General features: G+C 49.0%; 1 protein-coding gene across 3 annotated transcripts in view; it reads left to right on the plus strand.

The window, feature by feature from the left end:
- The window catches only part of Lnx2 (ligand of numb-protein X 2), a 64,604-nt gene extending 37,744 nt beyond the window's left edge, over positions 1-26,860 (plus strand). For 2 of the 3 annotated variants that reach the window (XM_087578737.1, XM_087578738.1), the window contains exons 3-10: positions 6,698-6,939; positions 7,825-8,024; positions 12,943-13,311; positions 14,724-14,858; positions 15,635-15,812; positions 19,460-19,691; positions 23,364-23,522; positions 24,477-26,233. In XM_087578737.1, coding sequence (XP_087434863.1) covers positions 6,698-6,939; positions 7,825-8,024; positions 12,943-13,311; positions 14,724-14,858; positions 15,635-15,812; positions 19,460-19,691; positions 23,364-23,522; positions 24,477-24,612 — 1,651 coding nt within the window. In that variant the 3' untranslated portion in view covers positions 24,613-26,233. 3 annotated transcript variants of the gene reach the window in all.
- The last annotated feature ends 1,121 nt before the right edge of the window (positions 26,861-27,981 follow it).

Below are 27,981 nucleotides of genomic sequence, written 5' to 3' on the forward strand. Positions count from 1 at the left end.
TCTTTTTGAATTAGCACACAAAGTGCTACCATGACATCTTCATACCAGGCTTCTTGTGTGCCTCAAAACCATTATTAGGTTAGGATTCTTTTGTGTCTTACCAAACATGTCTGAGCAAGCAGTTGTGCTGGGTATTTGCCGAACAACGTCACGTGGACAGCCCTTCTCCTTGCTCGTCTCTCCAGCCTGTGTCCTCAGCTAACATTCAAGCCAAGCGATAACACGAGTGCTAAGCTAAGAAGCTCCCAGCCTCCATAATCTTGAGCAGCCTGCGTCTTAAGCCTGCCGACTCCTCTCTGTGCTATGGCGCTCAGTGAGTTTCCCATCTCACCGTGCTCCTGGGGTTCCCTGTGACTGCACTTCTTTATAGTTTCCAGTGAGCTGTGCTCTCCGATTGGCCTTCAGTCACGGAGAAGTGGTTTTCCATAGTTCTTGAATTTACAAGTTTGCCACTGTCTGATTGTCGAGTATCGGGCTTCCTTCTGTCAGTTTCTGTTGCAGCTTCTTGTCCTGCGCCTGGGCCTCACTCCCCCATGTCCAGCCCTGGGCAGTTTATGAGCTGCACTATGTCAGCTCATTGAGCATCAGTCTTTTTTTTTTTTTTTTTAAACAAGAACCTGGTTTTATTTTTCCAGATACAGAAGTTTGCATGTTTTGCAAATGTTGCTTGAGAGCAACACTCATATGTACGGTGCCTTCCGTCTATTAGAGCATCACGTCAGTCTTTCTGAGGCAGGTTCCTGTATGTATGCCTCAGCCTGGTGTGGAACCCCCAGTCCTGCCTCAGTGCAGGAATTACAAGCATGGACTACCCAGTCTAGCTTTATTTTATGTTTATAAATCCCGTGAATTAAACCCAGGGCCTGATCTGCTACGCTAGCACTCTTACCAGTGAGCTATATATCCCCGGCTGGGTTTGGTTTGGTTTGGTTTTAATTTTGAGAACAAGAGTGATTATTCGTCCATGTCTGTCTCTTTGCCCCTGCTGTGGAGGCCAGGCTGGCTGGCCTTGCACACTTCCGGTGAACCCCGCCCCCCCAGTCTAGGATTACAGGTACTCCGTCAACATCAGTGTTAGGCTTCTAAGCGGGTTCTGGGGTCCGAGCTCAGGTTTGCAGGACTTAAGTGCTTTACTCATGGAGCCAGCTGAATCACTCTTTCTAGACTGCTGGCACCTTTTGCTGGTTTCCAGGATTCAGTTGGTTCTGATGATTTCTCCAGTCTTCTCGGCGCTTTTATGGAGGGGAGACGTCAGGTAGCCTTGCTGTCTGTCAGATCCATTTCTGTTTGTGCTATATGTCCTTATCATTTTCCTTGCTCCTAAGCCACTCCTACTGCTCCAGTCTCCTAGCACGGGGCTTAGCAAGCATCCCTTTGCCCTCCCACCAGCACGACCAGTACTGCTGCTAATGCACAGTGCCTTCTGCTGCACCATGTCTCCTAGGGCTCCTGTGCGCCCAGCAGCAGGGAATGATGTCCCTGAAGCATAAAACAGGTTACTTTACATGTGATTTCCTTCAGAGAGCCGGGATCATGGAGCAGGATCAAGCCAGCAGGAAAGGAAAACTTTGTGTTTTTGCTCTTTGCTGCTACTCGGGCCCTTCAATTTCTTTGTAATCAGGGGTTGGTGTGGACCCCTGCAGCTCCCAGCCTGTGGCTGGCTGCATTGTCCCGACCTCTGCTGCCTCGGAGCTTCACTTGGACCAGTGTGGTCTCGGCCATGTGTGCACTTGTAGTCTGTCGGCTTTACTTGCTGCTCTGAATCCTCTGTGCTGGCTTCCTGTGCGCACCAGGACGCCCCTGCAGTACAAGCTGGAGTCTGTGTTACTGTTGATTGCTTCATTTCCAAAGGTCCGTGGGGGTCTGCTGTTGTTTGTGTTACCTGAGCCAGATTCAGACCCCTAACTTAAACGATCCTCTTGCCTCCGCTTCTGAGTAGCTGGGCTGTGTGTTGTTCTCTGGGATGACCCTCTCCCACGCCTGGATCTTGGAGGGTTGGGGGTTCCTGTGTTTTGGTCTGTGTACACACATGCATGTAAAGCCAGAGGACATGTGTGGTGTTGCTGAAGCTCTGTCCACCTGGTCTTTGTTTTCTTTGCTTTGTCTGAGGCAGGGCTTCTCACTGGCCAGCAAGGGTCCGGGATCTGCCTGGCTTTGTTTTTTAGCATGGGTTCTAGGATTTAACTCAGGGCTTCCTGCTTGTAAGGCAAGCATCTTCTAAAGCTAGCTCCTCCAGCATTGGTTTGGCTTGTTTGTTTGTTTGTTTGTTTGTTTGTTTATTTGCTTGCTTGCTTGTTTGTAGACAGTCTCCAGAGAACACGGATGGCCCTGACTGGCCTGCAATTCCCTTCGTAGGCCAGGCTGGCCCCAGACTCAGAGACTCACTTTCGTCTTCCTAAAGGTGTCACCATGCCCAGTTTGGTTTTGTTGTTGCATGAGTGTGTGTGTGTGTGTGTGTGTGTGTGTGTGTGTGTGTGTGTGTGTGTGTGTTAAGAAGGTCTCCCATAACCATGCTGGCCTTGAGCTCTGTTAGCTAGGTTAGCGTTGAACTGACGCTCCTGCCTGGACCTCTTAAGCTGGGACTACGGGCACCGCACCCACCTCAGCCTTTGTTTTAATGCTCACCTAGGTCTGGTGAGCCCTGATACTCCATAGTGGTGTTTTGAAGTACTTGTTGATAGAACCAATTCAATTTGTTTTTTTAGGACTTAAAAAGAATTCCACACAAATAAACTCAGTCCTGCTGTTGAGGAAAACGCCAAGAGCCTTTGAAATCTGATCAGAGAATGTTTGGACTCTTCCCCTGCAATTCCATTGCTTTGTGATGTTGGCTTAGCTCGGTTTCAAGTGTCCTGCGTGTATTAATAGAACAGTTGTGGGGATGCAGGAGCTTTGTGCACACCAAGGTTGTCACACGGGGACTAGCAGAGTACCAAGCAAAGGAGATGGCTCTGGATAGGCCGTGGTCATGAGTTTTCCCTGTTCGCGCCCACTCTGAGCTACTCCATCCTTGGCCTTTCATCAGCTTTGCTCTGCATTTCACCTGTGAAATTCACCTATTTAAAGTCAGGGTCCCAGTGCTGTGTATCATCTAGATTCTAGAACATTCCAACAACCGGATGGAGCCTGAAACCCGTTAGCAGCTCCTCCTCCTCCTCACACACCCAGGTTTTCCACTTAAACTCTGTATTTGGTTGGCTTTTCATCAGCTTGACACAAGCTAAGGTTCTGTGTCAAGAGGGATCCTCAGCTGAGGAACCACCCGATCAGGTTGCCCTGGAGGCAATCTTTGGGGGCCTTTTCTTGATCAGCGATTGATGTGGGCATTGTTACCCCTGGGTGGGTGGGTCCTGGATTGTATAAAAGGCAGGCTGAGCAGGCCATGAAGAGGACGTCTTCTGCAGCCTGTGTTTCAGTTCCTGCATCTAGTTTCCTGCCTACCTCAAGTACTTGCCCTGACTTCCTTAGTGGTGGACTGTGAGTGTAAAATTAAGACAAACCTCTCCTCCCCGGGCTGCTTTGGCTGTAGTGTTTATCACAGGAGTAGAAAGCCCACTGGGACACAAGTGTTGACAGAAATGCCAGTGCCCTGGCCTGGGCCTCAGCCCCCATCTCTCTACCTTAACCCTGTCCTCTGAGTACTTGGAGCATAGGCGAGCACACCAGGTATCACTCAATGTAGACTGACACTTTGTGGTCCTTGCAAGATTGTGTCCCTGGGAGTGAAGTAGGACCTCAGCATGCTAGGCGCCCTCAGGCCACACCCACAGCCCTGGGTCTCACTGTTGTCCCTTGTAGCAGTTGCCTCTCTTGGCTGTTTCTGTGTGGGCTCTGCTCTGCCTTGATTACTTTGCTGTCTCCCACTCACATGCACAGTGGCCCTGCCGGGTGTACTGCGCTATGGCCATCCTGTTGAAGTGTGGGTGTTCCCAAACATTCTATCTATAGACTTCCTCCCCTGAAGCTGTTTCCCCCATGTTTTTTCCGAGACGCCATTTTAGTCTTTTCATGTTCTGTGGTTGGTTTCCTGTTGTTAAGGATTTGCATGTCCCATCCGGAATGTGAGCAAGCTTGCTTCTTCCTTTCTAGCAAGCTTAGAGTTTCCATTTTTAAATTCATTCTTGTATGTATTCGGTAGCAGAAGGATAGGTGTCGTATACCTTGTAGGGCTCTTAGTTCAGCTAACTCTATTCTTGTAGCTCAGGCTGGCCTTTGCCTCCTGAGAACTGGGATTTAAGGTGTGTACTGCATTGAAACTAGCTGCTACCCATGTTCCATGGATGCTTATGTGTAATATGGATGTGTATTCCGGAAATTAAACCTTTAAAAAAATGTTTTTCTCATTGTGTAAACTGGGCTGGCCTTGAACTGACAGAGTTCTCCTGCCTCTGCCTCTGTGTGCTGTGATTAATGGTATGTGGCGGTACACACCGCCACACCTGGCTTATAGAATAGAAAAATGTTTTAAGTGAGCATAGTGAGGGGTTTCTCATGGCATTTTCATACATGTGCATACATAAACAACAAAGTATACTGGCGTGTTATTATATTTTGTTCTCATTTATGTTCCTGTAGGACTGTCCTCCCCTGCCCTACCCTGATCTTGTTGGACCCCTTCCCACCCAATAGCCATACTTTCATACCACACGTATTCCATACATGCCCTTCCTCCCTGCCCTCCCGTAAGATGGCCGCCCACTCGTACCTCTGTTTCCTCTCCTGACCTGGTCCTCAGGCGGGATTGGATGAGAGAGTGTGCAGTAGTCATCTTTCTGCAGTGTGATCTCAGTTCCACCCATTTGTTCTCCTGCACGTGCCATGGTTTTCGGTTTTCTTGGCCGAAGAAAGTCTCATTGCGTGTACATACATTTTCTTTATTCGTGGTTGATGGATGTCTGGGCGGTTCTCTCAGAGCCACTGTAAATAATGCAGCAGTGAACACGGTCCCGTCTGCCAGAGGTATGTTCCGAGAGAGACGTGGCCGGGCTCTGACTGTCACTTGTTTCTGCAGGCTTGTTTTGGATTTTTGAGGAGCCCCAACACTGACCCCGACTGAGGCTGCACACATTTACACTGTCAGAAGCAGCAAGTCCAAGTCCCCTCTTTCCCTACGCCCTTACAATGCCTGTTGCCACTTGTGTGCTTTCTCGGTGGAAGACAGCCATGCCTGCTGGGGCGAGGAGGAGTCCCAGACGGCTAAGGACGCTGCTCAACACTTTTGAGTACTAGAGGCCGCCTGTTCACTCTATGAGAACTGTCTTTCCTTTTCATTTGAGAGCTTGGTGCTTTAGCTATGGTGGTTACTCATGTATGCTAAATATGATGGCTGATGTGTTCTTGGCGAATTCCCCATTCTGTAGACTTGACATTCCGTCCCCTGGAGGTTGCTGGGTTTGTGGAACTCACATCTGAACCGTGTTCAGTCGCATCACTCCATGGCCTCCACTTCCTTCCCTTTTCGCAAGGTGACTTTCAAATGTTCCTCCTAAAGGCCTTGTGTTCCTTGATCACATTTTCAAAAATATTTGCCAGACACTCGTGGGAACAGTTCCTGGAGTATCGCACAGCAGTGCAAAATGGAGACTGAGCTCTGTCCCTCCATCGCAGCTCACAGGAAGCAATGATGAGAGAAGAGGAGGGGCAGGCACTTCCTTGGTCATCCTTCTCAGAACTGGGGAGCAGAGGGGGTGTGTGTGTGCGTGTGTATGCTTGGTTTCTGTGGGGAGCTGTGCTGCTTTATGGCCCAAGCTAGACTGGATCTGTCCTGTACTTTGCGACGGTGAGAATTTTGGAAGTTTTTAATACTGTCATTGAGGTTGGGGATTTAGCTCAGCGGTAGAGCGCTTGCCTAGCAAGCGCAAGGCCCTGGGTTCGGTCCCCAGCTTCAAAAAAAAGAAAAAGAAAAAAAGAAAAAAAAAAAAAAAGAAAAATACTGTCGTTGAATGCAAGTCTGTGACCTTGAGCGTGTGGCCTGCCGTGGCTCTGGCCCTTCCTTCACACTGCACGTTCCTGGTTGCTGTGTCCAGCCAGTGATAGGTCAGATTTTTGACCTATCACTCTGGCAAGGGGAGCTTTGGTCTGAGCGTGCCATTGAGGTAAGCGAACCTCTACCTGCCATTTGCTTAACCAGCGAGGCAGCAGTTCCAACTCAGCTCAGTAGCCCATCTCGAGATTCACGTTTGACAGACTAAGGAAGCACATTTTGCCTCATGTGTTGAGCGTAAGGCAGACTGGCTGAGCCTTGCAGGGAGTTGTAAAGCTCCCAGCGTGTACTTGCCCACAAGTGTGGCAAGGCCAGTGGCACATTCCATGAAGAAGCCTGCAGATTGCCCCCTGGCTGAGACACCTGGCCTGGGAAAAGCACTGTTTGGTCCGGATTTCACACCCATTCTCTCAGTACCGGCAGACAGGGCTCTTGGGATGCTTCCAGGCAACTAGTGTCTACCTGAGTAGTGGCTTTTGGCTGTCGTTGTCTTCATGTCTTTCCTGAATTGCCTGCCAGGTAGGGTAGGGAGAACTTGGCTTGGACAGAGATTAGGATCAGAACCATGTGCTGAACTGTGGGTACTTTAGGCTCCCTTGTGCATAAGCGGTTGCTACGTGTTTGTTCAGGTACACACTGCTGATTAACCCCCCACCCTCTCATCCCTACCCAACTTTTCCTCTTCATCTGAAATCCACCTGCCGCTCTTTCTAGGTGTCTTGGAGCCTCTCACCGGAGAGTTGATCTAGAGAGAAGGAAAACTAGTCAAGCTCATACACAGATTGAGGGTGAAACTGGATCCACTGTAATAGATCCTCCAGGCCCCTCACCCCCAGAAACGGACTGCTTGGGTACTGTGCCTGGAGAGAGAAACTCGACACCTGCACCTCTTCCTGTGTGGACCGAGGATCCCGGCCTGGACAACCCCGCCTTTGAGGAGAGCGCTGCAGCTGACTGTACGTGCCGCACACCTCTTCCTGGTTTATCTGGTCTCCCTGGCCTTTCCTCCCCTGCCCGTCCAGCATGCACTGGTGTCCTGCCAAGACAGTTACACTGGAGTACAGTTTGCATACCACACCACTCCCGCTGCACCCTGCAGCTCTAGCTGGCTGCAGTCCAGAAATAAAGCAGGAGTTTTACTGGAGGAAGCCGGTCCTCCCATCCTTACCCACTGAGACCCGCTACTCTCAGTGCGTGATCAGAACCGTGGTTGCAAAACCACAGATGCAACACGAACAACTCAAAAGTCACTACACTAAACACTATGCTAGTTCAGTAAATCGTGTAGCATTGAGAAGTAAATAAGCAAACGAAGCCAGGTTAAAAGCCCTGAGCCTGAAAGGTGAAGGCTCAGACAGCTGGCTACTGTGTGCCTGGGGGTACAGCATCCGACCCCACACCCCTGCTACCTGCACACCCACTAGGAGCACACAGAGCCTGAGCTGCTCTTCCTTCTAGAACTCATTTTCTCTAAGAGACCGTAAGTCGCCCTCTGTGTTCATGTTTCTTGACACATCTGTGACACTTTTCACCCCTTACCAGTCGGTGCAGCTATGGCCTTTTCTCTGCCGTCTGGGGTTATCCACCAGACCACGGCGTTTTGGTTTGGTTTTTTTCCTACAGTCTTGCGCAATCTGTGCTTGAGCATGGTGGCCGTCTGTTAGTGTGTGGTCCCTACTGGCTTAGTACATAGCCGTTATCTACTGATGGTTCCTGATCGCCTGTGGAAGAAGAAACCTTGGCTAATTTTCACCCTGTTTTATTAGCACAGTCACTGTTAACCTCTGAGACCCTGTGTGGGGAATCTGAGGTAAACACTGCTCTCTTGCTTGACTTGGCAGCCGTACAACAGCCACTTAGTTTACCAGAAGGAGAGATCACCACCATCGAGATCCACCGCACTAACCCGTACATCCAGTTAGGAATCAGCATCGTTGGCGGCAATGAGACGCCACTGATCAACATCGTCATTCAGGAAGTCTACCGGGACGGGGCCATCGCCAGAGATGGAAGGCTCCTTGCCGGAGACCAGATTCTTCAGGTAAGAGCTCCACTATACCTTAGACAGACAATTGTGGTGGTGTAGAAACTGAATTATAGAAAAGTTGGTTTTACTGTTTTTAAGTGTGTGTGTGTGTGTGTGTGTGTGTGTGTGTGTGTCTGTGTCTGTGTCTGTGTGTGTCTGTGTGTGTGTGTGTGTGTGATCCTGAAACTCAGTTAACCTGCCTCTGCCTCCTAAGGCTGGGTTAGTGGTGAGAGCCACCATACCCAGTTATTTTCTTCTCTCACTTTAATCCCAGTCTTATGTGTGACTGAGCACTTGGAAGGGGGATCCTCCAATACTCTGCCTCCATACTTCTGGCTTAGTCCAGGGCCACCGTTGACCAGGCCAGACTCTTCTTTCCCATTGGTTTTATTTCATACCCAGTGTTTTGTCCATCTCCTCCCTGCACGTCCAACTGGTCCCTCTGTTCCTTGATGACTAGATAAACAAGCTCGGAGGATAAATTCATTCTCTGATGCCCTGCCAGCATCCAGCTCTGGGTGTTCAGTCGCTGCTCTCCGTGGTCCCCAGAGCACTTACTTCCCTTAGGAAGACACAGCTGTCCCCCAAAGCACTAGCGTAAGACCAGATATTTTCCTATTATTAGAAGACATTATTGAAAGGACGGGGACAGCGAGTGTCCTGTTTCATAGGAAACTGCCCAGGCCATTTGAGTCCCTGTGATTTATAAAAAAAAGGGGGGGGGGGATAATTTCTAAGAGAAAAATATTCACGAACAAAAGGAAGACTGACTTCTCAAAGCTCAAGCACAAGAACCGTCTCCCTTGACCCCATTCTGTCCTTTGCTGGGATCCTCCGAGGCCTCCCTCCCGCCTCCCCCTTTCCCTTTCCCTGCTACCTCTCCAGTCTAGGCCTTCGCCACTGCCTTCCTGACTCAGTGCGCACTCCTCCCTGGACTCCAGGTCGTTCACTTCCAGGGGGTGCTGCTGTGACCCTCATTGCCAATGGCAGCCACAGTTCAAGCACCTCATGCAGCCTCACCCTGGTTTTCATGACAACCCTGTAGCCCTGGCTGTCCTGGAACTCACTCATAGACCAGGCTGGACTCAAGCTCAGAGATTAGCCTGCCTCCGCCTCCATAGTGCTGGGATTAAAGGCATGCGCCACCTCCCGACTGCAGCCTCGCTTCCTAATCAGAGTTCTTCCCTAAAGTGCTCCAGGCACCATCCCAGCTGCTAGGGATACATTTTAAAAGTGAAAGTCTGTCCTGCCCTCACAGAACTTCTCTTCCCATGGAAGGCTGAGCATACCAGCCTTCCTGCCTTCTTGTGGGAAACCAACTCTCTCTCCTCAGCCTGCTCTCAGGCTGTGCTCTGGTCTGTGTGATCTCATCTGTGTGCTCTCATCTGTACACTCTCACGCTGTGTGCTCTCATCTGTACACTCTCACGCTGTGTGCTCTCATCTGTACACTCTCATCTGTACGCTCTCACGCTGTGTGCTCACATCTGTACACTCTCTCGCTGTGTGCTCACATCTGTACGCTCACATCTGTATGCTTTCATCTGTGTGCTCTCATCTGTACACTCTCACGCTGTGTGCTCACATCTGTACGCTCACATCTGTATGCTTTCATCTGTGTGCTCACATCTGTACACTCTCACGCTGTGTGCTCACATCTGTACGCTCTCACGCTGTGTGCTCACATCTGTACACTCACATCTGTACACTCTCATGCTGTGTGCTCACATCTGTACGCTCTCACGCTGTGTGCTCACATCTGTACGCTCACATCTGTATGCTTTCATCTGTGTGCTCTCATCTGTACACTCTCATCTGTACACTCTCACGCTGTGTGCTCTCATCTGTACACTCTCTCGCTGTGTGCTCACATCTGTACGCTCACATCTGTATGCTTTCATCTGTGTGCTCTCATCTGTACACTCTCACATCTGTACGCTCACATCTGTATGCTTTCATCTGTGTGCTCTCATCTGTACACTCTCATCTGTACACTCTCACGCTGTGTGCTCTCATCTGTACACTCTCTCGCTGTGTGCTCACATCTGTACGCTCACATCTGTATGCTTTCATCTGTGTGCTCTCATCTGCACGCTCTCTCGCTGTGCTTCAATAGGTATGTTCTCCTCTGCACATTGTACAGCCGATCTTCCCACCTGATCCCATTCCCTTGGTTTCTCGACCGCACTCCTGTGCATCATCCACCAACCTGAAGTTCTCCTGAAGTTTAGCTGTGTGCAGTCTTTCTCCAGTGGCTGCAGCAGTGCCCAGTGGTCTGGATTGTGGCTCAGATTTGTCACAGTATGACAGAGAAGAGATCCTGTTGGTCCAGAGAGCAACAGAAGTGTGAACTTGGCTGTGACATCCTGTTCAGAGTAGTCGTCTCCTGTAGCAAAACAAATCCACAGCCTCTAGGAATTTGGCTGTCTCTGGGGGGATTTGTAGACCTGGAACAGATAGGGCCAGGCTAGAGCAGCAGGGATGGGGTTTTCACTGGGGATCCGCAGCACTGGGGTGTCTGTCCGCTGGACCACATGTTGTTTTCTCTTTAGTCTTCAAGCCCCACGCCCTTCCAGAGCCACTAGTGTGGCTGACACAGACCGAACTTCTGATTACTTTTGGAGTTCAGCTTCTGATCTACCGTTTCCACATCCTGTATCTTTTCTGTCATGTTAAATGTGTTCTCTGGCTGCACAAGGCTGGCCCCACATTGAGGACACTTGGCCTGTGTTCCTGGTCCCTAACTCCTGCCCTATATTTACAGACAGTCTTAAACCTTGTTTCCCAGGTACACTCCTCCCACACAGCGTGACACCTTGGTCTTTACTGCAGCCCCCTCCCCCAAAATCTGGCCTTTCTAGCAATACTTTTTTTTTTAGCAATACTTTTAAGTGTATACTTTTGTCTCTTAAAGTATGCCAATTTGCAAATCTCTGTGCAGTAAGGTGGTTCAATACAGACTAGTGGCTGCACTGCAGTTCTATCTTAGCAAGCATGCGGTTAATGGGAGTAACTAGAGATTCCATATTAAGTGCCCACACGCATGCACACACGGCATACGCACACTCATGCACACGCATGTGCACATGGCATGTGCACATGCATGCACACACATGCAGTGCAGTAGCATCTTTTTTTTTTTTCGGAGCTGGGGACCGAACCCAGGGCCTTGCGCTTCCTAGGCAAGTGCTCTACCACTGAGCTAAATCCCCAACCCCGTGCAGTAGCATCTTTACAAAGGGAACCTGTGCTCTCACAGCTTAATGCCCCTCTCCAGAGATTCATATGCGGCCTTTTGAGCAATTTAGAGGGAAAATGCTACTCTTTATAAATCATGTCAACATTCTTGAAAGAGATACAGCCTTTAGAACATTAAAGGTAAGTATTTTTGGTTTGAAAACATTGGTGACTTACATCATGTTGGTTAACAAAGAAAGACCAGGGGTTGGGGATTTAGCTCAGTGGTAGAGCGCTTGCCTAGCAAGCGCAAGGCCCTGGGTTCGGTCCCCAGCTCCGAAAAAAAGAAAAAGGAAAAAAAAAAACAAAAACAAAAAACAAAGAAAGACCATATTTAGTCAGAATGCACAATAGTGCTCACTCTGCTCTTTGTGCTAAATCAAGAAACCGTCTGTTTCATCCTGTCTTCCCTGAATCTCACTGACAGCCATGCGTGCATCCTTGGAGGAGGAGTCTTTTATAGTTGGGTATCCCCGGCCTGCTCCACAGGGAAAGCAGGCGGCCCGCTTGCACATGGCTACAGAGCAGAGTGGGGTTTCAGCCCAGCAATTCGATCCCTTGTGACTGTCAGAAGATGGACCATGTGATCACAGCAGTGTCATACCGCAGCCGACCACTAAGCTGACGATGGGCCCACGAGTCCTGTCGGCCCGGGTTTCCAGAACATGGCTTTGAGTCCCGGTCTCAGTCCAGTGTTACGGAGTCTGGGCTGCTGCTTGCACACACATTATAAACATGGGAGAGTAGTGAGCTCGTGTACGATGCCTGCAGATTTGATGACTGGATTTTAAAAGGTATCTGTACACCAAAATCAACAAAATTCAAGGCAGTACTGTTCAAAACTGTCAAACTCAGAAAATAAGCAAACAGCCCAGATTCAAAGAGCTCTCTCTCACCGTCCCTCCGAGATAGGTAAGAAGGGGGAGGCCTTTTGCGTGGAGCCTTCCTGTTGATCACACTCCTAAGCCAGAGCTCTCCCATTAGCGGTGTTCTGACAACATTGGTTTTTACCTCTGATGGATTCAGAGAACTCTAATTGTGATGAATAGGAAAATTATCCTCCTCTCCTAGGTGGATAATTGAAGCAGGACTATTTTCCTAAGTGATATGTTACACGTTCAAAGATCAGTCACTGGGATTGTATCAAGGTTTACATTCTAATGAGTGCATGAATACTGAATCTCAGCCAGCATATTAAATATGTGTTATATGTGTATGCTGGTAATTAGAGTGGAATTGTAATTAGATACTTTAAATGTCACTCCGAATGTGCAACTTTTAAAGAAATAAAACGATTTATTTTGTCTAAAGTAAGTGTGTTTCATTAGGCAAAGCAGCTTTGAAATCCAGGACCTTGAGCCTTCGAGCCACTAGAGCTGTGCTCCACATGGGCTTGCCCTGCCACCGGGCTGTCACCTGCTCCCTCTCATGCTGCTCCTGGGAAGGAGAGTGGACCCTGAGGAGCCTCGGTCCATACACCCCACCCCAAGGTCATCTACGTCTGTGTCCCTAACTGCTGTAGTTCATTTAATATTCTCTACTGTAAAAGTCTTTAGAGGCCTTTTCCTTGCAGGTTCTGTAGCATTTCGTCCATATCGGTTTCCTTTGGAGATGCCATCTAGACATTTCTGCAAGTTAAGAAAAGAAAATTTTGCAATGCGTCGGTCACAGGAGTTTTGTTGGTCCTTTTACTGCAGGTCAACAACTGTGATATCAGCAACGTGTCCCATAACTACGCCCGGGCTGTCCTTTCCCAGCCCTGCAGCACCCTGCACCTGACAGTGCTTCGGGAGCGGCGCTTCGGCAGTCGTGCAAACAACCACGCCGACGGCAGTGCGCCACGGGACGAGGTCTTCCAAGTGCTGCTCCACAAACGTGACTCCGCAGAGCAGCTCGGCATTAAACTGGTCCGACGGACAGATGAGCCGGGCGTTTTCATTCTTGACCTCCTGGAAGGGGGGTTGGCCGCACAGGACGGCAGGCTCAGCAGCAATGACCGGGTGCTAGCCATCAACGGACATGACTTGAAGCAGGGGACCCCAGAGCTCGCTGCCCACATTATTCAGGTAAGTGCCCAGTACAGAGCCAGGGTTGCCACACAGCCACGTCTGCCTCAGTGGTGCATACCCAGGGCCAGCCGTGTCTCTGGAAAAGTCAGACGTGGTTACCTAAAAAAGTAGTCTGCAAACCCCACACTGTCATATATATCGCCCCTGAACAGAGCTGTGGGTGTTCGTTCCTGTTTGTTTAAGGTGCTGTTGACTGTTTTCCTGGAACCTGTGCTCCCGTGTACGTCAGAGCATCAGTTTGTGCAGTGTACATACCTCAGGTTTACCTCATTTCAAGAGAGCCAGGGTTTACTTCAGCCAATGAGCTCGTCAAAGCAGTTTCCAAGGGGAGTTGGCGTGCTGGTTCGATGCTCTGGGTATTAACACGATGAGTGTGTATTGTGAGGAAGCCCAGACAGAACCCACTCGACACTCCCCACAGCGTGACTAGTAATCGGAGCTCTGGGTTGTAAACAGCAGGGTTCTGTCACCTCAGCATTTGCCTCTTAGACCCTGGCGATGCTGCTGACGTGGCGAGTGACTTATGGTACAGTATCAAAGCTGCTTATCACTTTTATTTTCCAATTGAAGAACAGAAAATTAAACAATTTTTATATTAAATTTAATTTTGCATGTATGTGCATGCATGTGTGGGTGTGCGTGCACACGTATGTGTGTGTGTATGTATGTGTGTGTCTGTGTGTGTGTGCGCACGCGCGCCTGTGCCTGTGTGTGCCTTCTGTGTGTGCACATGGAGATCAGAGGACAGCTGCTTTTCTTCTTCCACCATGGAGGCCCCAGAGATTGAACTCAGGTCATGAGGCATTGCCGCAAGTACTCTGACCTGCTGAGCCCCCTTTCCAGCTCTTAAAAGAATTTCTTGATGTTGTTAATTTTAGTCATAGGCAAGGGTTCTACTTCCTCTCACAGCTCCTTAAAGCAGGCTGTCAAATCTTCCATAGGAATAATAGTAAAGTTGGGGGTTATGGTGATGACTGAAAAGAAGCATTGAATAGGTCACGTGTACTTTAAAAAGCAAGGACAGTGTGACCATAGATGTAATACATGTATGAACCTTCACTCAGACACCAGGCTTCTACGATAGCCACCAGCCTTCAAATAATTTAAGTCTGACTGCTGCTATAAACTGATACAAAAGAATTTAACACTTAAAGATACGTGTGTTTCAGTGTAAAAGGTTTGAAAATACTAGTCTGTGGCCCTCCTGCCATAGGAGGTAACAAGTATACAGAAAATCAGTGTCCTCAGGCATTGCCCAATGACAGCATTCACAGGCCTGAGGCAGGAGCCTCAAGCCTTGGGTTCCTCAGAGAGAACCGCCTTGATGAGAGGGAAGGAAATAGGTTCCACTAGTGATCCGTAAGCCACAAGCATCACTGTGACCCGTAGTAATGAATTGTCTTCTCCAGGCCAGCGGAGAGAGGGTGAACTTAACAATTGCCAGACCAGGGAAGCCCCAGCCCAGCAATGGCAGCCGTGAGGCCGGAGCACACAGCAGCAACCATGCTCAGCCGCCCTCTCACAGCCGACCAAGCTCACACAAGGTGAGGGGGGTTCTCTCCTCTAATCCCTACTGCCCTCCAAGGACCACTGTTACACGGACAGGGTGTAAGCGTGGGCCTTTTTGTATGCCTGCCAATCATAACGCAGTATAAAGTTGGGCTTTTGGCTTTGTTTGTTTGTTTGGGTTTCATCTGTTTTTTTGTTTTAAGCCTGAAATGCACGCTGTCCTTCTGTTGGAAAGCTGAGCATGGGTGTTGGGGGTCCTCATCAGCCACTGTAGTTTCTTGTCAAGGAGGCTTCATCTGTCCCATAATCGACAAGAAGTGACCCTCCAGGGTAATCCATGTGCTTAGAGCTATTTGTAAGCAAGTTCTCCTGGGTTGCCTGTTCAAATGTGACCATGAGTTTTACGATTAAAATGCGCCATGAAAACAGGATGAAGTCTGTGGTTAATAGTTAGGCATGGTGCCCACAGTGACACAATTAGCTATGTGAACACTGACAGGCACGTGGATGGTGTGTGTTTTTATGGTATTAAAATCCCCATCTATTGGCTGGGCAGTGGTGGCACCCGCCTTCAATCCCAGCACTCAAGAGACAGAGGTAGGCGGAGCTCTATGAGTTCAAGGCCAGCCAGAGTGAGTTCCAGGTAAATCAGGACTACACAGTGAGACTCTATCTCAAAAACAAAGAGCTTCAGTCCTCACTTAGGGGTAAGGTGTGAAGTCCCTTTATAACCACCCAGAACTGTCGCCTTGTTTGCCTGTCTTCCTCAGCTGCGTGTTATTAATTACCCCAGCCCTTCCCTCTCACCTAGGACCTCACCCGGTGTGTCACATGTCAGGAGAAGCATATCACTGTAAAGAAGGAGCCGCATGAGTCCCTTGGGATGACTGTTGCTGGAGGCAGAGGGAGCAAGAGTGGTGAGCTGCCCATCTTTGTGACCAGCGTGCCACCCCACGGCTGCCTGGCTCGAGACGGCAGGATCAAGAGAGGTAAGATGGGGTCTGGAAGTTCTGCCAGGTCCCATCTCAGATGTGCAGTCACAATTTTAAGGAGTAATTACCGTGTTTCATGTTAAACATGACTTTTAAAAATCTTTTAACATATCCTTGTACAGAAAACAGTGTTTTTCTGTAAGGTTAGGAATTAACCCTGACTGCAGTTACTCAGACTGATGGCTTATTCTTATCTTGGAGTAGAACCTCTGAGGTTCTTGTGCCTGCAGCCATGCAGGTACTGCTGAAGGCCGCGTCACTAAAGTTCAGCATTGGTTATAAAGTGTCCCAGGCCTGTGTGACAGCTGTGCAGGTAAAAGCGTCCGAGCCGGACCTGAGTTCTGTCCCCAGAACTCGATGACGAAGACAAGGAGTCTGAAAGTTATCCTCGGACCTCATGCAGATATCATGGAGAGTGTGTGAGGACTCGAGAGGAGGTCAGAGGAAGTGCTGGTTTCAGAGACTTAACTCCTTCACATTTCCCATTCCCTCTCACGTCTGTTAATGTGCGCAAAGGAAGTAACTGAGCACTGTTGCCAGCAGTCTCTGCTGATGAGGTCAAATGGAGGAATGTTGAAGCCGAAAAGTTGTTTTCCCAGGAGCCTCACAAAAGCTAACTCACTATGAGTTAAGCCCACATGCAGTCTCAGGAGCTGTAATTAGACAGCAATGTCTTAGGGAACCCACAGAGTAGGGAGAAGTTTATAAATCATTCAGTTATGTACATGTACACGACTTACCAAGGAACTGTAAAGGACTTTTCCAAATCAGTTAAAATCATAAGTTCCTCAATTTAGGGACAGAAATAGTCATTTCTCCCAAGAAGGAAGTTGCATGGAAAAGGGCTCGCTGCGACTGGTTGCCAGAGGCAGGGCTCGGATGCCCTCAGACTTCTCTAAAACGTTCTAGGGCACAGTGGTGAGGCTCTGTGGCCAGCAGACTAAAGCCCACAGAGCTGGGCATGTATTTCAACAAGGCTACTATTTTTTCTTAAGTTACTTCACCAGTAATAGACTTTGGTGACAGTTTAGTTCCTTCGTGGGTTTTGTTGTTGTGCATGCATGTGGGAGGTGCCTTCCAAGTGTTTTTTTGTGGTTTTTTTTTTTAATACACAGCCATTTGTTTATTTTTGCAATGCTCTCAAAAATTGACCTACACAAAAAAATCCAAACCCCACCTTTCCTCAAGGATTACACACAAAAGGGTTGTTTTTGTGACAGCCACTCCTTCATAAACAGTGGATCATATGTCAGGCTAATGTGGTCAATACATTCTCTCTGGCTGGGCTCTACCGTCAAGCTGTGAGTTCTGCCTCCTCCTCCCTCCCCCTTCCCCCCACCCAGGCGCCCTGCCCCAACTTCCTGCTGGAGTAAACCATGAAGCCTAACAGGGACCCACATCGATGCCCAAAACTGCCGTGGGCACTGAGCAAAACCTTCTACAGAACAGCAAAAGTAAGCCAAATGCCTGATCCCTAACTCACGTCACAAGTGCAAGGACGCAAAAAACCCAGATTCACGGCTTGACAAGCTCCAAGTTCTGTGTTCTCTGTATCCATGAAGAAGTCCAGCTGTCTGAACATCATAAAAATGATGAATTTGTTTTTTGCTGAGCCTATAAAAAAAAAGTAACTATTTCCCCCTTGACATAGTAATGTATGTGTAACTTAAATGACACGTGAGGTATTTATTTATTTATTTATTTTTTTTTTACTCTTCTCTCATACAGCGCATCCCAACCCTTCCTCCATCCTTCCCAGTCCCTCTCCCCACTTCACTCAGATCCACTCCTCCGTTTCCCTTCAGAAAAGAGCAGGCCTCCCAGGGAAATCAATTAAACACAGCATAAGAAGATACAATAATACTAGGCACAAACCCCCAAATCAGGGCTGGGCGAGGCAACCCAGTCAGAGGAAAAGGGTCCCAAGAGCAGGTAAAAGAGTAGAGACACCCCATCTCCCACTGTCAGGAGCCCCACAACACCACCAAGCTTCACAACCATAACATATGTGCAGAGGACCTGGTGCAGACCCAGGCAGGCTCTGTGAGCCCATATGGGCCCCGCTTACTTGATTCTGTGAGCCTTGCTCTCCTGGTGTCCTCGACCCCTCTGGCTCGTACAACTCTTCCTCTCCCTCGAGGTTCCCTGAGCTCCAAGAGACAGAGACTTGATGGATATCTCCAATTTGGGCTATCTCTCTACCTAATGTTTGGCTGTGGGTCTCTATCCCTGTTCCTTCGTCTGCTGGAGGAGGCCTCTGTGATGACAACTGGGCGAGGCACCCATCTGGAGTTTAGCAGCTAGAGTAGCCTCTCCCAAGTTTTCAGAAATGAAAATCTGTTGCTTTCACCATTTGAAAGGTCAGCCAGGGGATGGTGTGCTCAGCCTTTAGTCTCAGCACTCAGGAGGCAGAGGTAGGCAGATCCTTGAGTTCAAGGCTAGCCTGGTCTGCAGAGTGAGTTCTAGGACATCTAAGGTTACACAGAGAAACCCTGTCTTGAAAAACTAAAACAAAACGAAGTCTGGAAGCTAAATGATGAATAAAGGGGAGGCTTTCCGTAGCCATTGGAGCACAAGTGCCACTGCCAGAAGGTCTCTAGCCTGTCTTAGCCCCTTTAAGGAAGAGGCAGAAACATGGCAGCCAGCCTGCACCAAAGGCACACAGTCTGGGCAGTTCACTTAGAAGCCATAAGCGTAGACTGGGCAGGTTTGGAGTGTTCTAACCTGTTTCCCAGCCATAATGTCCCTCATTACTTGCTGTTTTTCCTGACCACGTGCTCACGTCTGTCTCCTCTCATGGTGGCCTCTTCTACCTTTGTGCTCTTTCTCCTCCTCCCTTTGGTCTCTCCTCAGACCCCTCACTCATCCTCAAGTCTCACCTTTCTCGTCGCTCCACTGCCCAATCACAGCCTTTTATTGACCAGTCAAATTGGGGAGCGAGGTTCGCATAGTGTCACTTGGTGTACGTGAGGATCTGCCCACTGGGGCCACCATGTCCTGGGAACCAGTATTTATTAATGTCTGAATGTGTAACAGTGTCAGACCAACCCACTGTTCTTTATCTTTAATAATGCATGTGTCTCTTTTATTGTTTTATTTTATCTCATTTCATTTAACTTGAGAGACCAACAAACATGTTCCCCTTCCACCATGGGAAGATGTCCAAGTCGTGTTTCATTTCACTAAGTGGCCTGAGGGCGACTACTCTCATGTTCTGGCATGTGTGCCCTGAGTCGGGCTGCTTCTATGTATAAAATTGTGTAGTATTAGATAGAATCTGTTAAAAAGTGATTTTTAAGAGCAAAGGATCAAACAGTGTTCAGAAAGAACTGTAGAGCTCTCTGAAGCTCAAGAGAGACGCGGTCATCCTCACCCTATACACGGGTACTGATTTAGGCTTAGGGACCCCCCAAGGTGCTTTAAGCCAGTTTGTTCCTCTGTAGTGTGACATTGTGTGAGTTTTGAGCTGTTTTAGAATGTTTTCCATAAACTGTTCTTGGTAATACAGAAAAATACAAACAAATAACCCATTTCCATCCCATCCAAGCCCTTGAGCTGCCCCGTCGATCAGTAAGCAAGAGCTTCGGGGAGTGCGTGGTGCGTGGACCTCGGTCACTCACTCTTTGGCCTTTCCAACGGCACAGGTGACGTGTTGCTGAACATCAACGGCATTGACCTGACCAATCTAAGTCACAGCGAGGCTGTGGCCATGCTCAAAGCCAGCGCTGCGTCTCCGGCCGTCATCCTCAAAGCCCTGGAAGTCCAGATCGCTGAGGAAGCAGCCCAGGCCACCGAGGAGCAGCCAGGTGCTTTCAGTGAGAATGAGTACGACGCCAGCTGGTCCCCGTCCTGGGTCATGTGGCTCGGGCTGCCAAGGTACCGAGAGCTCCGTTTGTTGTCTCACAGAGTGATCCTGTTTGAACCTTTATCAGTTACACAGTTAACTCACCCAGTGCGTAGAAAGGGTGTTAATTAGATTAACTGCAGCAAATTATAAAAGCAAAAAATAGTTTTAGGTAGATTTGATAAAACTAAACTAAAAACATTTGTTATCTTGTAAAAAGAACAGTTCCTATCAAGGAGGGGGGTTTTTGTTCGTTGTTTTTGTTTTGTTTTTTGAGGGGGGCAGAGAGTACACTGAACGGGCTGAGATTGTAGACACACAACACCACACCTGGCTTTTCTGTTTGAGCTCTGGGGATCCAGACCCAGACCCTTGTGCAGGAGGCATTTACCCACTGAGCCAACTTTCCTCAGAAAGGCAGGATTTGGGGTTTCTGGGGCAGGGTCTGATTCTGTAGTCCAGACTAGCCAAGAACTTAGGATCATTTTGTAAAAAGGCCATTAGAACTCAGTGTGTATTGAACAAAGGAGAAGTGACCAGCAAGGTGCTCTCTGGCTGGCTGCTGGGGACCAGGAAAACATAGGAACCTCCCTTGGCACCCCAGGGTGCTTGCCTTTCTCCAGATGGTTGGTGCTGGTGCTGAGCTAGGGAGAGTGTGTCACTGTGTTTATTTGTGTCTAAAGTAATTTAGATTCTCATTATCTATAAAAAGCTTTGTGAACCATGTTTGACTATTAGCTAAGTATGAAGCTGCTGGTTCTTAAATAAAAATAAACCAGAAAAACACAGCAGTTTCTGAGTCATCTGCCCGTGTGGGGCAGCATTCTCGGGCAGCATTCGCATACTGTACGCTGCCTGAGGAGCTACCAATGAAGAACAGCAAAGGTCATGGGAACCGTGTCTGTTTGCGCCTAGCCCGGCTCTCTGCCTTCCTCCCATGAGCTGTTGTTGGTTTCAGCTCTTGGTTTTCAATCCAAAGGCCTAGCAGTGATGCCTCACAGACATGGCAGGACCTTGTGGACTGGGATTGAGGGCAGCAAGGTGATCTTATCCTGTGGGACATGTTTATCAGTGTGCATCAGACCTGGAACTCAGGCTGGAGAGCCGGCTCGGTGGTTCAGAGCGCTTGCCGCTCTTGCAAGGGCCCCTGGTGTGGTTCCCAGCACCCCAGTGGCCGCTCACAACGGTCTGCAGTTTCAGAGGATCCAACACTCTCTTGTGGTCTGCACTGGCACTGTACATAGATGGTGCACATACACACACATGTAGGAAACAGCCATGCACATAGAATAAACGTGGGTTCTTTTAAACAGATGTAAATGGTCACTGTCTGCTGCAGAGCTACTGTCTGGGCTCTTGTTCAGCTGACACTGGGTACTCAGATTCATTCCAGGGTGGTTGGTAGAGGATGGAAGCCGGAGGCAGAGGCAGATGGATCTCTGTTAATTTGAGGCCAGCCTGCTCCACATAATGAGTTCCAGGACGGCCAGGGCTACACAGTGAGACCCTGTCTCAGAAAACAAACAACAGAAAAGAGGGTAGAAGCTATTTGCTTGAACTATGGGGGCTCGGTGCACTGCCTCTGACAGCGGATCAGTCAGAGGAGTGAGCTGGGAAAATCCCAGGCCCTGCTGCTGCCATCAGCTGTCCTTGTGCCAGCCTGGTTTGGGGGCTGCACGTTCTCACTGTTGTTCATAGCATTGTATGGTACAGCAGGCATCGCAAGAAAGGATGTGTGTCGTATGTGCGTGTGTGTGTGTGTGTGTATCTTTGTGTGTGTGTCTGTGTGTGTGTGTGTGTGTATCTGTGTGTGTGTCTGTGTGTGTATCTGTGTGTGTATCTGTGTGTGTGTGTCTCTGTGTGTATCTGTGTGTGTGTCTGTATGTATCTCTGTGTATGTGTGTATGTATCTGTGTGTGTGTGTGTGTATCTGTGTGTGTGTCTGTGTGTGTGTATCTGTGTGTGTATCTGTGTGTGTGTGTCTCTGTGTGTATCTGTGTGTGTGTCTGTATGTATCTCTGTGTATGTGTGTATGTATCTGTGTGTGTGTGTATCTGTGTGTGTGTCTGTGTGTGTGTCTGTGTGTGTGTATCTGTGTGTGTGTGTCTCTGTGTGTGTGTGTCTCTGTGTGTGTGTGTGTATCTGTGTGTGTATCTGTGTGTGTGTCTCTGTGTGTATCTGTGTGTGTGTGCGTGTGTGTGTGTGTGTGTGTGCGCGCGCGCGTGCGATTATGTATCTGTGTGTTTGGGTGTGGGCGTGTGTGTCACCATCTGGCTAGGCTGGTAGCCAGTGGCCTTTTGGGGTCTGCCTGGCTCCGCTGCCCCTCCCCCATGCCCCAGCACTGCGATTACAGATGGAGGTTGCCTCACGTCCACCTTTTATAATGTGGGTTCTAAGAACTAAACTCGGGTCGTAGCTTACCCAAGGCTGTTGTGTGGGTTGTGAGTTCCCCCACACTGCCCTGCTCCAGCAGATGCTGGCCTGCTTGCTCTAAAGTGGACAGAGCTATGAGGGTGGTGACCATACTGTTCCTAAGAACCTGGGCCAGTGGTGAGGCTTCAGTGCTTACCTGAGGCTCCTGCCCATGAGCTAAGAGCTCTGGCACCGTGCTGCCTTACAAGCCCAGCTCCGTCAGGAGGGCATGTGGAGCGGATTAGAAGCCACAAAGCCTTGCCTCCTTTGTATTAGTCCCAGTTGTGACAAGCATCTGACCAAAGCAGCATGAGGAAGAAGAGGAGGTGGGGAGGAGGACGGGGTAGGAAGGTTTGTTTCACGTTGAAGCTGTGGCCATTGTGACAGAGAGGGGAGCGCTGGGCTCTGATGGAGGAGCTCTAGGCCGCTGCTCACTGGCGTCCCGAGGCCACAGAGATGTCTGCAGGTACTGAGCACACCTTCTCTTTGTCCCTTTCTATTCAGTGTGGGACCCTGGGATGATGGTATCCACACTCGGGGTGGGTCTTCCCCAAGGCCTGTCCCCCAAGCTGATGATGAAAGATCACTGCATATCTGTGATTCCACTTCGCAATAAAGTCCTTATTATTGTTTATTTTTAAGCTCTTACTTGCTGCCTACTCCCAGATTCATAGACCTCTGCACATATAAGTGTATTTTGTTCCCCACCCCCCTGGTTAGCATCCTCCAAACCATAAACATTGCTTTACCTGTAGCATCTCTGTGCTCTTGGAGAACAACAATGCCTTTGTTAGTGTCTCCAGGACGAGCTTCTGTTAGAGTCTCCCGTAAAGGCGTGTCCTTGTGAGTGCAGGGGGGAGGGACAACACCAGCCCCTTTTATAAATTAAAGCACCGCCCTATAGCATGCTTCCAGAAAGGGCTGCCATCCAGGTCTCTTTCTGTCCCCTCTCCCTTTTCCTTCTCATTTTCACTTGGCAAGAGAAGCCTAAGGGAAGCTGAAGAAAGCTGGCCTGTCTCAGGGTACATCCGTGCTGCAGACTTCTTGTCAGACTAATACAGACAGGGCAGCCTGCCTAGCACATGTGGGACCCTGGGTCCGATCCCTATACATATACAAATATAGACACACACACGCACTATACAAATATAGACACACACACACACACACACACACACACACTAATCGTGTGGTCAGAGGGAGGTAAGCTAACCTGTTTTTCATGAGTGCGTGACAAAGATGAACGGAGCGGGAAGCCTCCTCCATGTTGGGTCTCTCTGCTGTTTCTACAGTGCCCTTCATAGCTGTCATGATATAGTCTTACGAAGAAGCTACTTGGGAAGCTGGGGCTTCAGTATCGTGGGCGGATATGAAGAGAACCACAGCAATCAGCCTTTCTTCATCAAAACCATCGTCTTAGGAACCCCTGCTTACTACGACGGAAGATTAAAGTAAGTCTCGCTCTCACTGACGATGGAGATCGTGTGTGTCATACTAGGCGTGACCTGCTGCGGGTTCAGCTCTCGTGCCTACTATCTGATGTGTAGACAGTGTTATGCCGACACGGCCATGCTCATTCCCGCGCTCACTGTACGTGTCCACCTACACTCCAAAGCTAAGTTCTTCTGCACTGGAAAGTGTATGGGGTGGACCACAGAGCCTAATCACGGGAAAAACCGATAATCCCTGAGTGACCCTGAAGCGATTTCTTTTACCATTGCCACCCCTTAGAGCTATATTGCGTTTGTCTAGACCAGCTCTGAACCTGAGTCATCTAATGGAGTGTGCTGCAGAATGACAGTGACCTCTGAGTATTCCCCGTACAGCTTGTGCGGGTCTGACCCTGCCACTAGACGAACCCAGTTTGTTTTTCCCAAAGCTCAATGTCTGCCCCACTTTGTGTTCATGTGAGATCCATGAATGGGCAACCATAGCAGTGCCCCATGTGTGGTGAGGATGTGCCTCACCCTGGAGCTGAGAGGCACCACACTGGGAGCTGTGTATGCGTTTATTTAAGGGGAGAGAGGGGTGCACACGAGCGCAGGTGCCCATGGAGGCGTCAGATCCCCCTGGAGCTGGAATTATAGACAGTTGTGAACTGGGGGGGAACCAGGCCCAGGTCCCTTGAAAGAGTGAGCGCTCATGTGGTGGCGCCATCTCCCCAACCTTGACTTGGTACCCACAAGCAAACTTATTCTTCATGGCCTTAAGTCCCCACCAGTTATGGTAAGGTTGACTCAGGTGAGTTTTGATTGGTAAAGAAGGGACTCCAGACATTTGTCAGTTGATAATACCCCTGCCCAGTGACAGTAAGCCAGAGCAGGCTGAGCTTGATGCCCAGGACTGTTTGTGACGCCGTCGTGATAATGGCGCTAATTCTGCTCCTGCGTGTGTGTTTCGTTCAGGTGTGGAGACATGATCGTAGCTGTAAATGGCCTGTCGACTGTGGGCATGAGTCACTCTGCTCTGGTCCCCATGTTGAAAGAACAGAGGAACAAGGTCACTCTGACGGTCGTCTGCTGGCCCGGCAGCCTAGTATAGAACCTAGACACTGGTCGGTCTCCAGTCTCCATCCCTCCTGCAGGCTCTAGAAGGAAGCCCCTCCGGTGTGGCGCTTCTGCTGGGCTGCAGCCACGGGGCCAAAGCACCGACATCACCCTGTGTTTCCTCTTGGCCTGGAAATCAGCTCCTGCCAGCTCCAGGGACTCAGTTCAGATGCTCTCGGTGACTGGCAAGGCTGTCCCCCAGATGAAAGTGGCTCCTGCGCCTGCAGAGGCTCCGTCATGAACTGAGTTACATTTGCAGCTCCTCTGTCAGCAGCGGCTCCCTGCAGTGTCCGCAGCGCTTCCTGCCCTGGCAACAGGGGCTGCGAAGGGGCATCTTAGGTTTTCCTCATTTCCCACTGGTGCCAACATTTCAAGATTTTTTATACCGTTTATAAAGTGACTTTTCGGTTTGTTTCTACTGCAGTCTTCACTACTCAAATGAAGACACAAGTCTGACACCACTAATGAGACTTCTTTTTAAATAATGTACTGTGGTTGAAATAGAGAGTCAAGGATAATGCTTTTCATGGAGCAGAGCGGCCTGGGAGGTAAATTCTGGAAGTGGCAAAGCAGCGTTGCCTTGGACAGCCCAGAAGCACGAAGATTCTGTTCAAAAGGACAGTTCTGTTACTTAGGGCAAGTTCCAAGATTTTTTTCTAAAAGTCATTTCTGGAGTTTATAGCTATCAGCCATCTTGCCTGGAGATGTTTTTGTGATTTATGCAATTGAACTAGGTGATTTAAAAAGCATTACTTCATAAAAAACAACACACACACACACACACATACACACATACACACGCGCACGCGCGCGCGCGCGCACCACAGCTAAGTTGAAAGGGAGTCTTTGATTCTTGTTCCTGTGTATTTTAGAAACCCTTAGTTTCCCACAAGAGACCAAACAGCTGTTTGTTTGGGGTTTTTTTGTTTTGTTTTTAATCTGAAATGGTAGATATTAAATGTTAGTCATTTTAGCTGTTGCCCACTAAACTTTGTTTTTCTTTCTTTTTCTTTTTTAATGTTTTGAAAGCTATGTTTGTCCTTTATTCAACACAGTCGACCCTTAGACGGCATAAAGTGAGAGTTAATAAGAGGGAGAGAATCTTTACCTGGTTAATATTTATACTTGAAAAGTTTCAGTTAGAAACCTCGTTCAAAATCAGAGCTCGGAGACGAACCGCATTGATAATCATACGCCGCACTGGCGCTGGGCAAGCCCACTTCCTTAGCCAGTGTGGCTGGGCTTTGTGTCCACATCACTGGTTGTTGCAGTTAAACTCATATTAAGATAGCTCTGTGTGGTAGGTGAGAGATGGCAACGGTGGTTACTGCCGGCTTGTTCAGCCCCAGAGTCCCCACAGTCACCATGCAGCCAGCCCACCAAGGGAGGGACGCCCCCAGCTGTAGTGCTGCTAGGGGACAATCGCCTATGAAGCAATTTGATCCTGAAGTGCAATTGATGTGAAACAGTGTCTCTTGTCCCCCAGATACAATTTTGTAACCAACCTTGCTACTTTTTTTAAAGACTTTGTAAAACCTGTCTTTTCTTTGGGGAGTGGCCATCCAATGGATATCTTAACTGCCACTTTGTTATACATAAAAATATGTCCAACCTGGTGGTCTGCTGAATATTTTGGGGGGAAAAAAGGGTTCCTTTCAATATTAATTTTCTCATGAAAATCTCTGAGAGGACAGGCAAGCCATCTCAGGGTCTCCGTAATAGAATTTCTCCCTGCATCTGATATTTGCACCCTACTCAGTGAAGGGCTTGCAGTTGAATATTTTGATTTGTTCTAAGCCCTCAGTTTACGTTGTTCCAGAATTTTTCGGATATGTTTAACTAGTGTTGTGATGGCCTTTGGGGAGGGAGGGAAATGCTATCCTATGCGAAGCCATGCAGGCGTTCATCTGAGAGCTATGCTCCTATTCCCAGAGACACTGACAGCCACTGCCTGCTGTGCCTGAGCCCCGCCCACACGCCCCTGTGATGCTCTTGCTCCTGCAGACAGAGTACACCATAGAGCCTACGCTGTCCTATGTGTTCCCCATCCACAGGGCCTCTGGCCCTTTGCTGTCTAGTGTGCGGCTGTTGAATCCTTGAAGCTCGGCCACGCGGTGTACTGAGCTGACAGTGTCTGGGATACACTGGGTTATACTGGGTTCCATAGGATGCATTGTGACATTTCCCTCTTACCTTTTCCAATGTGGCTTCCTAGAACCGTTCTAGAGAATTGAATTGTAATTACATCAGGAGCCCGCCTCGTGTTTCCTTGGCACTGCCTTCTCCGTGTCAGACAGTCCTGACCCGTGGCTTCTGTTTCCTCTCCTGGCTAGCCATGTGCTCTGGGGAGGGTGACTGACTGCCAGGCATCCTCACACCGACGGTGTTGTGCTGTCTGTCCTCCATTTGTTCTGTCACAGTGAACTGTGCTGCGTCTTCATTCTGTGCTTTCCCCATTTCTGGTGAAGCCATGCACACTCTGAAATGTTCAGTCACACTGGAAGCCACTGGACTCTTACAGCTCCTGCAGTGACAGATCCACAATGTGACTGTCCATGTTGCCCAGGTTCTGAGAGTAGAGGGTCACTGATGAGAAGTTTTCCTTCTCCAGCAGAGGAACAAGTAGTTTGACAGGCTACGCACATTCGTTAGCTACCCCGGGAACCGGATGGAGGGATTGGCAGGTGTCCGTCAGCTTCCTTTCGTTATCATAAAACAAGACACCCACCTTCAAAGAGGAATGGGTGATCCGGGCCCATAGTCCCAGATTTCAGGCTGTGGTAGGTTGGGCTGCCACTTTGCCACCTGTGTTAAGGTGGCATGTATTATGCTGGCATGGTGCTGCTTGCCTCACATCAGGATGATAGCAGGAAAAGGACAGGACCAAAGTCCCAGCATCAGGGTCCCCCAATGCCCCACTCCTCGATGTGCTACCTCACAGTAGCAGGAGAAGCGGAGCCCCAAGCAGCTAGGGGCACATGAGCCTCGGAGGACACTTACCCAAGCTACAGTAGTTGATTTAGAGGGTTTAATTTTCTTAGAGTACTGTGCAGTGTGACTTGGCTTATGAATGACCAAACCCTCCCTCTGCTCCAGCTGTTAACCCTTTACTTTCCACTTCTGGAAACTTCAGAACCTGATTTCTAGTCCTTTGTATTTTACAGCAGGCTGCCCTACAATTCCTCAGATAAACGGGTGGTTAAACTTGAAAGCTCGCACCCCTGGATCTCAGCCTCCAAGAGTGTCCCCTTTCCTCAAGCCATGTACCTACATTACAGTCAGTAATGTCCCGTTTAGATTTATCTGGGTTGTGGTTTGAAAATCTCAGAGTTGAAGCAATATGGATTTTTTTAAAGATGTATTT

This window comes from Rattus norvegicus, chromosome 12 (genome assembly GCF_021556685.1).
Source record: "Rattus norvegicus strain SHRSP/BbbUtx chromosome 12, alternate assembly SHRSP_T2T, whole genome shotgun sequence".
NCBI classification, from domain to species: Eukaryota; Metazoa; Chordata; class Mammalia; order Rodentia; family Muridae; genus Rattus; species Rattus norvegicus.